This window comes from Rhincodon typus, chromosome 14 (genome assembly GCF_021869965.1).
Source record: "Rhincodon typus isolate 14 chromosome 14, sRhiTyp1.1, whole genome shotgun sequence".
Classification (NCBI taxonomy): Eukaryota; Metazoa; Chordata; class Chondrichthyes; order Orectolobiformes; family Rhincodontidae; genus Rhincodon; species Rhincodon typus.
In genome coordinates this window covers 61484248-61497420 of record NC_063345.1, presented here as the reverse complement: position 1 = coordinate 61497420, position 13173 = coordinate 61484248, and the positions used below count along the sequence as shown (strand labels likewise).

At 42.5% G+C, this 13173-nt stretch overlaps 1 protein-coding gene across 1 annotated transcript in view; it reads right to left on the bottom strand.

Moving 5' to 3' along the window:
• The window catches only part of LOC125484838 (sodium- and chloride-dependent neutral and basic amino acid transporter B(0+)-like), a 77654-nt gene that overhangs the window by 32804 nt on the left and 31677 nt on the right, over nucleotides 1-13173 (bottom strand). Inside the window, 2 exon segments of the mRNA XM_048605217.1 lie at nucleotides 10635-10744; nucleotides 11408-11507. Coding sequence (XP_048461174.1) covers nucleotides 10635-10744; nucleotides 11408-11507 — 210 coding nt within the window.

The following is a 13173-nucleotide window of genomic DNA, read 5'->3' as shown; positions in this document are numbered from 1 at the left end:
TTCTTCAGAAATGGTCTAGGCCCGAAACATCAGCTTTCCTGCTCCTCTGATGCTGCTTGGCCTGCTGTGTTCATCCAGCTCTACACCTTGTTATCTCACTCCATACTGTTGATGTGAATCATGATAGCAGGAGCTCTTGTCCAGTGTCCAGTGACTTTTTAAATAGACGAACCCACACTTGCTGTTTTATAAACTAATTTCAAAATCCAAACAGAACAAACGACGGTGGGGATAAAATGGTCAGGGCTCACTCCTCAGTATTCCATTAACAATTTCTTGCAGCTTTCCAATATAACATTAAAACTTAAGAATCTCACTCTCTTCAGTTTCAAGCAATACCCACAATTACAATTCCATTAATTTCTCATCCATACTAACTCAGAAGTACATTTCCTTGATTGGACCTGCGTACCGTCCTTGCAAATCCCTTCTTGCCCCTAAACTCTCACTTTTTTTATTGCACAAAATCACATCCAAGACAATGACTGATGCAAACCCCTTTCTCCTCCCTTGGACTGCAACCTCTAAAAAAGTCTATCAATTTAATGCCATTGGTTTACAAATAACACATTGGCATAGAAAGTTGCTTCAAGAAGAATATCTTGGGCTCATCAGCATTTTCAGGTGGGGGAAAGAGATTCACTCTCTGAGGCAGATTTAGAATGAGCATCTCCATGCGACTTAGATACTGAAGAGAGTGTAATGGAACCACAGCCATTAGCTTGTAGGTACTTTTTCCAATTTGGCCACAGGAATTCAAAGGTCAAGACTGTCACTGAAATCTGGACAACACATAACATTGAGGACTCTTATAATATCAGATATCTCGTGGTCACATTTTAATGATGAGACTTCATTGCGTGAGGGGTCTCCAAATACTATAGGATCATAGAATCTCTATAGTTTGGAACCAGGCCATTTGGTCCATCAGGTCTACACCGACCCTCCAAAGAGCATTTCACCCAGACTCATCCCACCCCCCACCCTACCCCTGTAACCCTGCACTTCCCGTGGCTAATCCACCTAACCTGCACATACCTGGATGCTCTGGGCAATTTAGCATGGTCAATCTTTGAACTATGGGAGGAAACCTGAGCATCCAAAGGAAACCCACATGGACACAGGGAAAATGTGCAAACTCCACACAGACAGTCACCCGAGGGTGGAATTGAACACAGGTACCTGGCATTGTGAGGCAGCAGCGCTAACCACTGAGCCACAATGCTGCCCAATTCCCTTAATTTAAATTCCCTGTCGGCTTTCTTGAAGTTAAGTACATCCCTGTCAGCTTTCTTGAAGTTAAATACATTGCTGCTGAAGGAATTGTTTACAGCTGGTATCTGTGTATTAGCACCAGGGCTCAGATCAGAGCATGACTGAAGGCTTATGGTGTGGAAACTCTGATGCTCAGCAATTCTGCTGTATTATTAAACTACTCATAGCTGTGCCTGGGTCCCAAGCAAATTGCTGGCAATACTAAAGAACAAATATCTAAGTTATTGTGGATGGATTTTCATGACGAGCAGGCCAAGCAGAACTATTCCCTTAAATTTTCAGATCTGATGAGAGGCCAGAAGTTGCGCACAGATTGGGACTTCTGTTGAGTCAGGTTTCTTCCTGTATCTTTCCCCTTTGTGTTGTTCCAAGTACGGACCCCAATCAGGGGCTGATGTGCAAGCAGCAGAAATTTTCTATGGAAGGAAAAGTGAAATGTTTGAATTTTCCAACTGAATTTTTCCCACTATTTGCTTCCAACTAGGGAAAAAAAAACCTGACCCTATATAGGTTATCCTGTAGTTTGTTCCAACCAATGGCAATTCATGTTATACTAAAATAAAACCTGTTTGTTTTTGACAGCGATTATAGACCCATGTCTAACCTCTAATGTCTCAGACATACGCAGTACTGCAATACTGAGAAAATATGATGGAAGGGTCACTCAACCCGAAACATTAACTCTGATTTCTCTCCACAAATGCTGCCAGACATGTTGAGGTTTTCCAACAATTTCTGTTTTTGTATATGAAGGAATATCTTTATAATATAAAAATATTGTCTAAGATGGATAGTAGCTGAAAGGGTTAACTCACATCATGCGATAAGCTCCGCCCATCACAATATAAAGGATTGTTCCTGGGAGGAGCAAAGCATTTTTAGTCCCAGTTGTTCTTGCGCTGAGCCTATGCAGTGCAAAGTATTGAGAGCTTATTCTTAAATTTAGCGTGATGTCACATGACTCAGGTATGCTCTCACGAGCTAGTAAGTATTATGTAATCAACCTATTCTGTTTACTAAGACAGAGCGTATCTTCTGCCAAGCACTTTGTGCATGCAATTATCCCCAACTGGTATTCGCAACTTAGAATAATACCAATAAGAAAGATTTATGACATTAAACCTACCCGAGCTAAATCTAATGGTTCCGGAGAACATGACTACAAAATATACCATGATAACAAGAAGGAATTCCAAAACAGGCCAAAGCAGTTGAAGGCGTAACCACCAATAATAGTGAAATTGAAATTCAGGAATCAGGAAATGTCAGAATTGGCATGCAGGTACCTCAATGACTTAATACAAACCGAAAGAACTGTGGATGCTCTAAATCGGGAATATAAACAGAAGTAGCTCAGCTACTTAAGTTAACGTTAACTCTGATTTCTTTTTCACAGATGTTGCTGGACCTGCTGAGCTTTTCCAGCAACTTTTGTTTTTATACCTCAATGACTTATATGGCTGTGGGAGGGTACATGGTTAAAGAGAATGGGTCCATAAATATACCTAAAGCACTGTTGAAAAGTTTAAAATTGAGTTGTTATTGGAATGAGTGCCCCTATTGTACTAGGATGTGAGAAGTAGAGTTTTGCATAAACAAATGTTTCTCGAAGAAGCAAGATGGGAGACAAGACCTCAGCGTGCATTGCCAAGAGCTTACAACGGAATGTTTTAAAGTTTCACTGGTGGATGAGCTGAGGCAGAGCAGGGTCAGGAGATTTTGCCAAGTTAGAAGGAAACATTTTTGAAGGCACAGGCTTGTGATCAGAATCTCATCTGAAGAGAAACACAGCACCAAGGTTGCAAATAGTCTGACTCACCTTCACCCCAAGGTGGGGGATGCAAATGGACATTAGAGATTAGAGCTCTGACAAAGATCAAAGATATTTGCTTCATGTTTACTTTCTGAAAATGTAGACGAGAGAGAGGTGGAAATTCAGAATGTGTAGGGGAGGAAATTCCAGATTTCAGTGGCTGAAGACATGGCCAGAAATGGTGGAATGATGAAAATCACAGGAACACAAGATGCTAGAATTTGTGGGAAACAGGCACCTTGGAAGGTTATTAGGGCTGGCAGAGTTCAGAGAGCTACAGAGGTGCCAGGCCTTGAAAGGACTTAAAAACAAATGTGATGTCTGACTGTTGTAGCACATGGGACATCAAGCTGCACCATCTGCAGAGTCATCTCAAAAGTTAAAGATTTTAATAAGTACATCGAGTTCCCCAATGTACCTGGCTTTCAGGTTCAGGTTGACAGAAAGCATAGGGCCAGGTTTCTGTACTGAACGAGAATAATTATTCATGACAAATAAACTGATTCTTGTTACAGATAAACAATTATGAACAGTTGGCATTTAGGAGGTAAGTTTGAGCTAGATTACGTTGGACTGAAACTTACTCACTTCAGCAATTACGTGATAGGTCCGTGGGTGATTTTCTCGACTTGCCAGCAATGAAAGTCTTTCGGGGGTCAATTAAAGGGCACTTCAATATCTTAGCTCACCACCTCCCTGATCACCTGACTCATTTGTGGGCAAAAGTGGCTCGTTTCCCAGCAGGAAAACAATGGCAATCTGGGGGAGGGGGCTCCAAATTCCCCAATCTGAGGGTAGTTAGAAACACAGATAGTGAGGGGGCAGGAGGTGAAACCAAACCCTCCACTTGCTGTTGACGACACTAACCCCTGGCTCTCCCCATGACAACGCCCCGTGAAAACAGGATAAAACGTACTTCTCCTTGCCAATGGGCTCTGCCCAAGGTGTCTACCTTGGACGACAGACCTTAGGACTCAGAAGGTGCCTGCCTCTGATTGGCCAGCAGCTTCCAGTGACCCAGGTTACCAATGTTGAGGTAACACGGTGTAGAGCTGGATGAACACAGCAGGCCAAGCAGCATCATAGGAGCAGGAAAGCTGACGATTCGGGCCTAGACCCTTCTTCAGAAATGGGGGAGGGGAAGGGGATTCTGAAATAAATAGGGAGAGAGGGGGAGGTGGATAGAAGATGGATAGAGGAGAAGATAAGTGGAGAAGAGACAGACAGGTCAAAGAGGCGGGGGTGGAGCCAGTAAAGGTGAGTGTAGGTGGGGAGTTAGGGAGGGGATAGGTCAGTCCAGGGAGGATGGACAGGTCAAGGGGGCGGGATGAGGCTAGTAGGTAGGAGATGGGGGTGGGGCTTGAGGTGGGAGGAGTGAGGGGGTGGGAGGGGGGGCAGGTTGGGGAGGCGGGGACGAGCTAGGCTGGTTTTGGGATGAGATCGGGGGAGGGCAGATTTGGAAGCTTGTGAAGTCCACATTGATACCATTGGGCTGCAGGGTTCCCAAGCAAAATATGAGGTGCTGTTCCTGCAACCTTCGGGTGGCATCGTTTTGGCACTGCAGGAGGCCCAGGATGGACATGTCGTCTGAGGAATGGGAGGGGGAGTTGAAATGGTTCGCGACTGGGAGGTGCAGTTGTTTAGTGCGAACCGAGCGTAGGTGTTCCGCAAAGCGATCCCCAAGCCTCCGCTTGGTTTCCCCGATGTAGAGGAGGCCACAACGGGAACAGCGGATACAGTATACCACATTAGCAGATGTGCAGGTGAACATCTGCTTGATGTGGAAAGTCTTCTTGGGGCCTGGAATGGGGGTGAGGGGGGAGGTGTAAGAGCAGGTGTAGCACTTCCTGCAGTTGCAGGGAAAAGTGCTGGGTGTGGTGGGGCTGGAGGAGAGTGTGGAGCGGACAAGGGAGTCCCAGAGAGAGTGGTCACTCCAGAAAGCAGATAAGGGTGGGGAGGGAAAAATGTCTTTGGTGGTGGGTTCGGATTGCAGATGGCGGAAGTGTCGGAGGATGATGCGTTGGATCCGGAGGTTGGTGGGTTGGTACGTGAGAACGAGGGGGATTCTCTTTTGGTTGTTATTGCGTGGAGGGGGTGTGACGGATGAGTTGCGGGAAATGCGGGAGACATGGTCGAGGGCGTTCTCGATCACTGACGAGGGGAAGTTGTGGTCCTTGAAAATGAGGACATCTGGGATGTTCGGGAGTGGAATACCTCATCCTGGGAGCGTATGCGGCGGAGGCGAAGGAATTGGGAAAAGGGGATGGCATTTTTTGCAGGAAGGTGGGTGGGAGGAGGCATATTCTAGGTAGCTGTGGGAGTCAGTGGGCTTGAAATGGATATTGGTTTCTGTTGAGGCCTGTGATAGGACAGGATCGTCACCTTCAGTCACTTGTCAGCTCTTACTGCGAGTAAATCAGGTGATTGACACTGTTTGGGGCTGTGACTTAGTTGTTCACCAAATGTGCCTCTCTCCCCCTCCCCCATCATTTGGACAAAAGAAGGGAAAATCATGAGTTTTCACCACACACACTCACCTCCCCCTACTACTTAGACAAAAAAAAGGGAAAATCAGGCCCATAAATGGTAGCCTCCCTTTACACACAATTCTATGATGCCAGCTTTAAAAACCCCTCACGTTTCCTTCCTATCCTTTCAGCTATTCAGCTACAGCATCCAAACACGAAGCAACACTATCACTGATATTCTTCTCCCGTTCAGGATGAGTATTTCCCCACAATGGAAGGCAGCAACGTCCATCCGATATTGGGCAAGCAAAGGACAACCTTTCATTATTTGTTTTGTGCAAAACCATGGGAACCAGTGGCTTTATTCTATTAGTAAGTACCTGTTCTTTGAAAGTTTGTCCACTTCAAACAAACATTGGCTGTCTTATCAGGGATTGTTACAATCTTACATTACAATCTTACTTGTACAGATCCAAATACTCTTGCACAGTCACGTTGTCCATCCCCATCCCCTACCTCGAAAATATCTGAGGTTCTACTGCTGTTTGCTACCTTGGTCTCATATTTGACTCCGAGGTGAGCTCCTGACCATGTATCTGCGTCCTCAATAACAGCATTGATTTCTACGTGAAGAATAAAGTGCAATTTAGCCCTCTGTTCTTCACATCCGCTGGTGAAGTGGTAATATCACGGGGCTAGTAATTGAGAACTGCAGGCTAATTTTCTGTGGATGTGGATCAAATCCCGCCATGGCAGATGTTGAAAAGTGAATTTGATAAAAATCTGGAATTAAAAGCTTGTGTAAATGGCAACCATGTGACCATTGACAGTTGTTGTAAAATCGGATCTGGTTCACTAATGTCCTTTAGCAAAGGAAATCTGCTATCTCTACCTGTCCACATCTGCTCATATGTGACTCCACATTAACAACAATATGGTTGACCCTTAACTGGGGCAATTAGGGATGGACAATAAATGCTGTCCTAGCCAGCAATGCCCACATCCCATGAATTGATTGAAAAAAAAATCTGTGCTGTTATCAGTAGAGCTTACTTTTCCATTTTACTGTTGATTCAAAGCCCACATTCTACTCTCCATAAACCTGAGATCATTCAAAACTCTGTTGCCTGGTGATTACTCACATTAAGTTCCATTCAAACAACATTCCTGTTCCTTGCTGATCGACATTGGTGAATCAAAACAATTTTAAACTGATAATCCTTCCTTTCAAATTCCTTCCAGAACTCATCCTTCCCTCTCTCTGCACTCCACTCTAGTCTTGTAAACCACTAATACATCTCCGGTCATCTAATTCGGATTTCTTGAGCATTTCTGATTTTAATTATTCCACCATTGGCAGTCATGCCTGCAGCTACTCTGATCCTGGACACGAAAATACCCTCTGTAAACTTCGCCACCTTTCATTCCTCCTTTCAGAGGCTCCTTAAAATCTTTTCCACATTTGGTCTTTTTAAGCCTGATGTGAAACACCTTGATTAATTAAAGGTAACACATAAATATAAGTTGTTGTTATTGTTGAAGGCATGGTAACAGACTACAGACTTTGCAAGAATTCTGGCAGCAAAATTAGATAATTCCAGTGATCAATTGTAGGGATTACAATGCACAATTAGACCTGTCATTCAAAATAATGAGGCAATTTGTAAATTTCATGTTGCATTCTGATTCTACAGGTGTTACAACACCGAGAGAGACAGCCAAACCAAACTCTAGACCCGAAACGTCAGCCTTTCTGCTCCTATGATGTTGCTTGCCCTGCTGTGTTCATCCAGCCCTGCATCTTGTTGTCTCGGATTCTCCAGCATCTGCAGTTCCTACTATCTCCGCTCTTTCTACCTCACTGTTTGTGACATGGTAAAATTAAAACTGTCAAAGACCACCCTCCCCACCTGCCTCCCCGAGAATTTACTCCAATGGTTCCTGAACAGACTTTTGAACAACCAATCCTTGACTTTGCAAATAATTAATTCCAGACACCTACTTTGTATCTTAAACAAAAGACTTAACGATTTATTAAATGCACAGTACCTTTACAGAGAAAAAATAGACAATGAGGTAATCTGATTAATGTCAGAGATAACACAGTGTGGAGCTGGAGGAGCACAGCAGGCCAGGCAGCTTCAGAGGAGCAGGAAAGCAGGATAATTCTTACTATCTCTAAATCTGTTATGTTTCATGTTTAAAGCATAGACATTTTGTTTTCAACCGCATTCGCACAAAACACTGCCAAATAAAAAGCACATTAAGGGATAAATAAAAGAAAATAACAAAAATAACAATAAGGGTCTAGGCCTGAAACGTCAGCCTTCCTGCTCCTCTGATGCTGCTTGGCCTGCTGTATTCATCCAGCTCTACATCTTGTTATCTCAGATTCTCCAGCATCTGCAGTTCCTACTATCTCCATAACAATAATCAAATGGTTTTTATGTCACATTGAAAGAAAGGGCCTGACATGTTATTTCACAGGCCTAGATGTGAGCTCTTTGGTGTATTTTTTCTGGAAAGATTGATCGGGAATACTTTTTTCAGTTTACTAAGGTAAAGGAAATAATACTTCTGCCTCAGCTTTCTACTCACTGGGCTTCTGGAAGCTGGTATTTGAGATAAGGCAGGGAGCTTTGAAATCTTCATGCTGTGTCACCAGCAGCCAAATTCATCTGCACCGAAAACACCGTTCAAAACACCAACTTAGCTATGGTCATGCCCTAATCGACTGACCATCTCTTCCAGAAGCCTCAATTACTATTCAACATCTACCGTTCGCACTTCCACGGTTGCCACAACAAATTCCGAGACACTGACCTTCTTTGTAGACAACTTCTGCTATCTGTTTAAACACAATTGGTGTCGCTATAAAGAATCACCCGGCAATTTACCTTCAGGCCTGGCCTCACAAACAAACAAAGAGCTTTTTTGGTCCATTCTTTTCCTTTTAGCACAAACTAGCTGTCATGCGGTCCATAAGTCATTTCCAGTTCTCAATTCCCAGTCCACACTTTCAAACCAAATTGGTAAAAAATTAAGACTAATGAAAGCATCATCAAGGGTCTTAAGACAAGAAAACAAGGAGATAAGAACTAAGAGCACGCTGGGCTGTAGGGCCTTTTGGGCTTCAATCAAATCATGGCTGATCTAACTTCTCACTCTATTAAACCCACTTTTTCCCTGCTCTTTCTTATTCCTTGTCTGCCCAGAATTCAAATATCTAACTCAACATGCAGTATATTCAATGACTTAGAGAGTCCACAGCTCTCTGGCTGGAAAATTACAGAGATTCATGACTCTCTGAGAGTACTTGAGCAATTCCTTATTCTGACACTCTGCCTCAGAAATCTAGACTCTTTCACAATTTTCTGCCATTAGGGTCTTTTAGCGTCTTCTACTAAGAAGATATAAACATTTTCTTGTTTCCAGCCATTAACTTACTCACGAGTCTCATCATCATGGGACCCATGCTTACTTTAACAATATCTTGTTTTTCCCTGTTTAAGATTTTATGGAAGCTCTACCTGTGAGTTTTTATATTTCTGGGTAGAGTGATCTCAATCTATTTGCTCCTTCTTAATTATTTTTCTAATGATTTCCTTGTTTACAAAATACACTCAATTTCTGGTCCATCACTAATATTTGGAAAATTGAATGCCCTTTCATTGAATTTGATGGCATCCACATCTTTCTTAGTTAGTTACAGATGAATTATGTTTTTTTAAAGTAGCTCTTTCTCAATGGAATATATCTGTGCTGCGAGATATGAAATCTCTCCTACCCTTTAATCTTTTCTTTCCAGTCCATTTTAGCCAGACCTGTCCTCCAACAGTTTGAATGTCATTTTTTAAGTTTAAGGCTCTCATCTCTACCTTTAACATAAAAGTCTTCAGATTTTAAGATCACTCTTCCTTAGGCAATCATTTATTGTGTCTTAATCATGTCTCATTGCAAATTACCAGATCAAAAATTAGCCCTTTGATAGTTGCTTCCATAATATAGTATCTGAAGGAAGTGTCTTAAATACATTCCATGAACTTCTCTTCGACATTGCCAGTTTGTTTTACCCAATCTCTATGAAGATTAATGTTACTCAAAGATATTGCAGTATGTCTTACAAGTCTGCATTATTTTGTAAGATTAAAAGACTACTTTCAGTAAAGACTTCTTTTTCTCACTACTTCTTATCTCCACCCAAAATGATCCTATATCCATTGAGCTCATTATTTATTTATAGAGCTACCACGGCTCCCTGTTCTTACTGCTCATCCTTCAAAAATATCAAGTGTTCTTTAAATTCACTCCCCAGCCTTGATCACCTTGCAGCCATGCCTTTGTAATAGGTACCAAATCATACTCACCCATTCATCTAGCTAGCTCCTAATGCTTTCAACATTCAGCTAAATAAGCTATAATTCTATTACTTTGTTTACAATTTTCCACATTCTGACCCCATTTGTTGACACACTCTTATATTGTACTATTTGACTCCCTTCATCACTCTCTGTCATCCACAACACTATTCTGCAATATTACTTTACGTTCTACATTTACCATGTCAAATTTACTCTCGTTTGAACCTTCATCCCTCACACAATTCCAACACACTCATCATTCTTTTGCTAAGGTCTTCATCAAGGTGGTATTCGGCCTAAGTCGCACTGTAAATGGATGAAAATGACTGTGAACGCAATTTAGTTCTATAGTGACACAGGTAGCATTGACATTACTGCCATTGCAGAGGACCATTTTGAGTTCCCCATTTCTTTCTCCCTAAAAATATTCAGAGGTATTTCCTCACCTGCCACAAGGTGCAGCCCTCAGCTTGGACAACTCTCACTACGGCCACGAGGGGGATCCACATAACACAGAAAGCAATCGTACACCAGCCCAGTGCTATTGCCCAGACAGGGTATTCAACAGGTCCACAGGTTGGAGGGGCAAATGTCGCTAAGGACCAGAACAAGATGACCTGCAAATGATTGCACAAACTGGGTAAGAATGGAATGAAACATTATGTGTCGTTTGATTATTGCCAACTTAAATCACTTAAAGATGTTGCATCTCCTTACTGCCAGCAAACATGGGGAGATCACAATCCAACACACTCTCCACCACAGCCAGAAGAGCCAGTTCTTTTTCCCAATCATCATCTCAATGTCCTTGATAAATCTGTTTATCCCTGTGAACAAAAAGGAAGTACAGAATCACAATCGCTTGCTTCGTCCTATCTTTAAGGTGCTTGTTTACTGTAAAATCTTATCTTGTACTGGGCGGCCCTAATGAACAGGTTTAATCAAAGAAGGAATCAGGATGGGTGAATTGATCCCTGATCACTCATGACTGTAAAATGTTTGCACTCACTCTAGGAGGAGCTCCTATTTCTGACCTGTGCTGAGATGGACAGCTCTGTCATTAGAATGGGGCAGATGGACTACCGAAGTGAGTTTTTCTGTCTTGAGATGAAGATTACCAAGTGGATCCTAGAACGTTAGAAAAAAAAATCAGAACAGACTGAAGCTTAACCTGTTTTGTACCATCAGCCTCGATATTTGGGAGTAAGTGGTTACTGCATGAAATGGCACAAGCTGTTCAATTGGGCTGAAGATGTTTAACCACCAGCAATTAACAGGAAAATGAAGATGAGTATCATAAATGTAAGATGCAGAAGACACTGCTGGTCTCATATTGGCAGTTCCAGCCAACCAGGGAAGATGAAGACCTATCTGTACAACATCAGCCAATTAATTTGTCCTGATTTTTCTGAAAAGACATGCAGATCCCCGTCAATACTTATAAATAGTATTGTTTATTTTGTTTCAATTTTTTTTTCCAATTTATTTACCATAGATCCAGCTGAGACCAATGAGTTCCAGCAAAGCTGTGATAATGACAGTCCATCCAGAACAGAAATGATCCACTAAATCTATCCAGTAAATTCCAGCCTAAAATTTAATGAAACATTCGAAAATGTTACATGAGAAAATATCATATTCTCACATCCAAAATAAGACATTAAAGGGATATTAAGCTTTTACTTTTTTCAGACCGATAACTAATATTTTGGCTAGGAAGCAAGGCAAACACAGGTGAAATCAGAAAGTGACGTCAGATGGATTTCTGCAGGCAATAACTTACAGCCTGTCTTCCCATTGCCTGCACATCTTTTGCATGGCACAATGCAGGAACGTGATGGGGTCTATTCACTTTGCTGAATGACAGCAACTCCAACAATACTCAGCATATTCAATACCATCAAGGACAAAACTGCCTGTTTGGTTGGTAAGCTGCCCATCAACTTACACATTCACTCCCACTGCCATAAAAATAAATATGGTAAAATAGAGAGCAGCTAGGCCTAAAATAATCGACTGTAAATTGCAATTTAATTGCAACTGAGACTTCAGTTAAAAACATTTTAGTTCGCCTCCCAATGTAAAACAAAACGAGATTATAATTGATGAGTCTTTGTTAAACTTACTGCTGAATGAAGAGTTTCATAAATACAGCAATGCCAGGGTAGTGCTAATTCTGTGGCATGCACATCCTGTTACATGTGGGAACCCCAGGATTCTTCTCATGTGTTGTGTATGTGTAACGAGGGCTGTTAGCGGCAGCAGATCAGTCTCCAGGTTTTGGCGCTAGAGGTCCAGCTGGTGCCACAACCTCTCTCAACATTAATGTAGGAGGCATGGTAGCTCAGTGTTTAGCACTGCTGCTCCATAGCACCAGGGACCCGGGTTCGACTCCAGCTTTCTACAACTGTCTGTGTGCAGCTTGCTTGGTCTCCCCATGTCTACATGGGTTTTGTCTGGGTGCTCTGGTTTCCTTCCACAGTTCAAATTGTCCATCATGTGTAGGCTAGGTGGGTTAGCCATGGGAAATGCAGGGATAGGGTAGGGCAGATTCTGGGTGGTATGCTCTTTGGACGGTGAGTGTGGGCTCGATGGCCCAAATGGCCTGCTCCCACACTGTAGGGATTCCATGATCTGCAAGGTTGAGGCCTTCATTGATCACATATTTATAAAGTTGGTCATGCTGTATTTTAAGGATACAAAGACAAAGAGGAAACGAGTGATCATCAGAAATTTAAGAAGGAACGGAAAGGTAATGCAGAAGTCATGGAATGTGGGCATTGCTAGCAAGGCCAGGCTTTGTTACCCATCTCTGTTTCCTTATTTCCTCATGTCCTCTGAGGACAGCTAAAGGTCAACCACACTGATGTGCTTGTAGTGTCAGAAGTCATCCAGACTGGAGAAGGATGGCAGACTTCTTTCACTAAAGGTCATGAGTGAACCATTTTTTTTGTACAATAATTGAGAAGAGTTTCATGGTCACATGTCTAGCTGAGAAGACTTCCTTGAGTGTATCTCACTCTCAATTCAGTCCTCATTTCTGAATACTGGGAGAGTGATGGTTCCTTGGGGAACACAGCCAGAACAAAGTTCAAAGCACTAAGGCTGGCACAGCTGTACAGAGTATCATGAGGAAGATTGGAGAAGCAATAGTGATGGGGAATTCAATCATTAAGGAAACAGTCAGGCATCTCTGGAGCTACTGAAGTGGGTGGGAATGCAGAACAGTTCAGGCATGCGCCTCATTCAGACAATA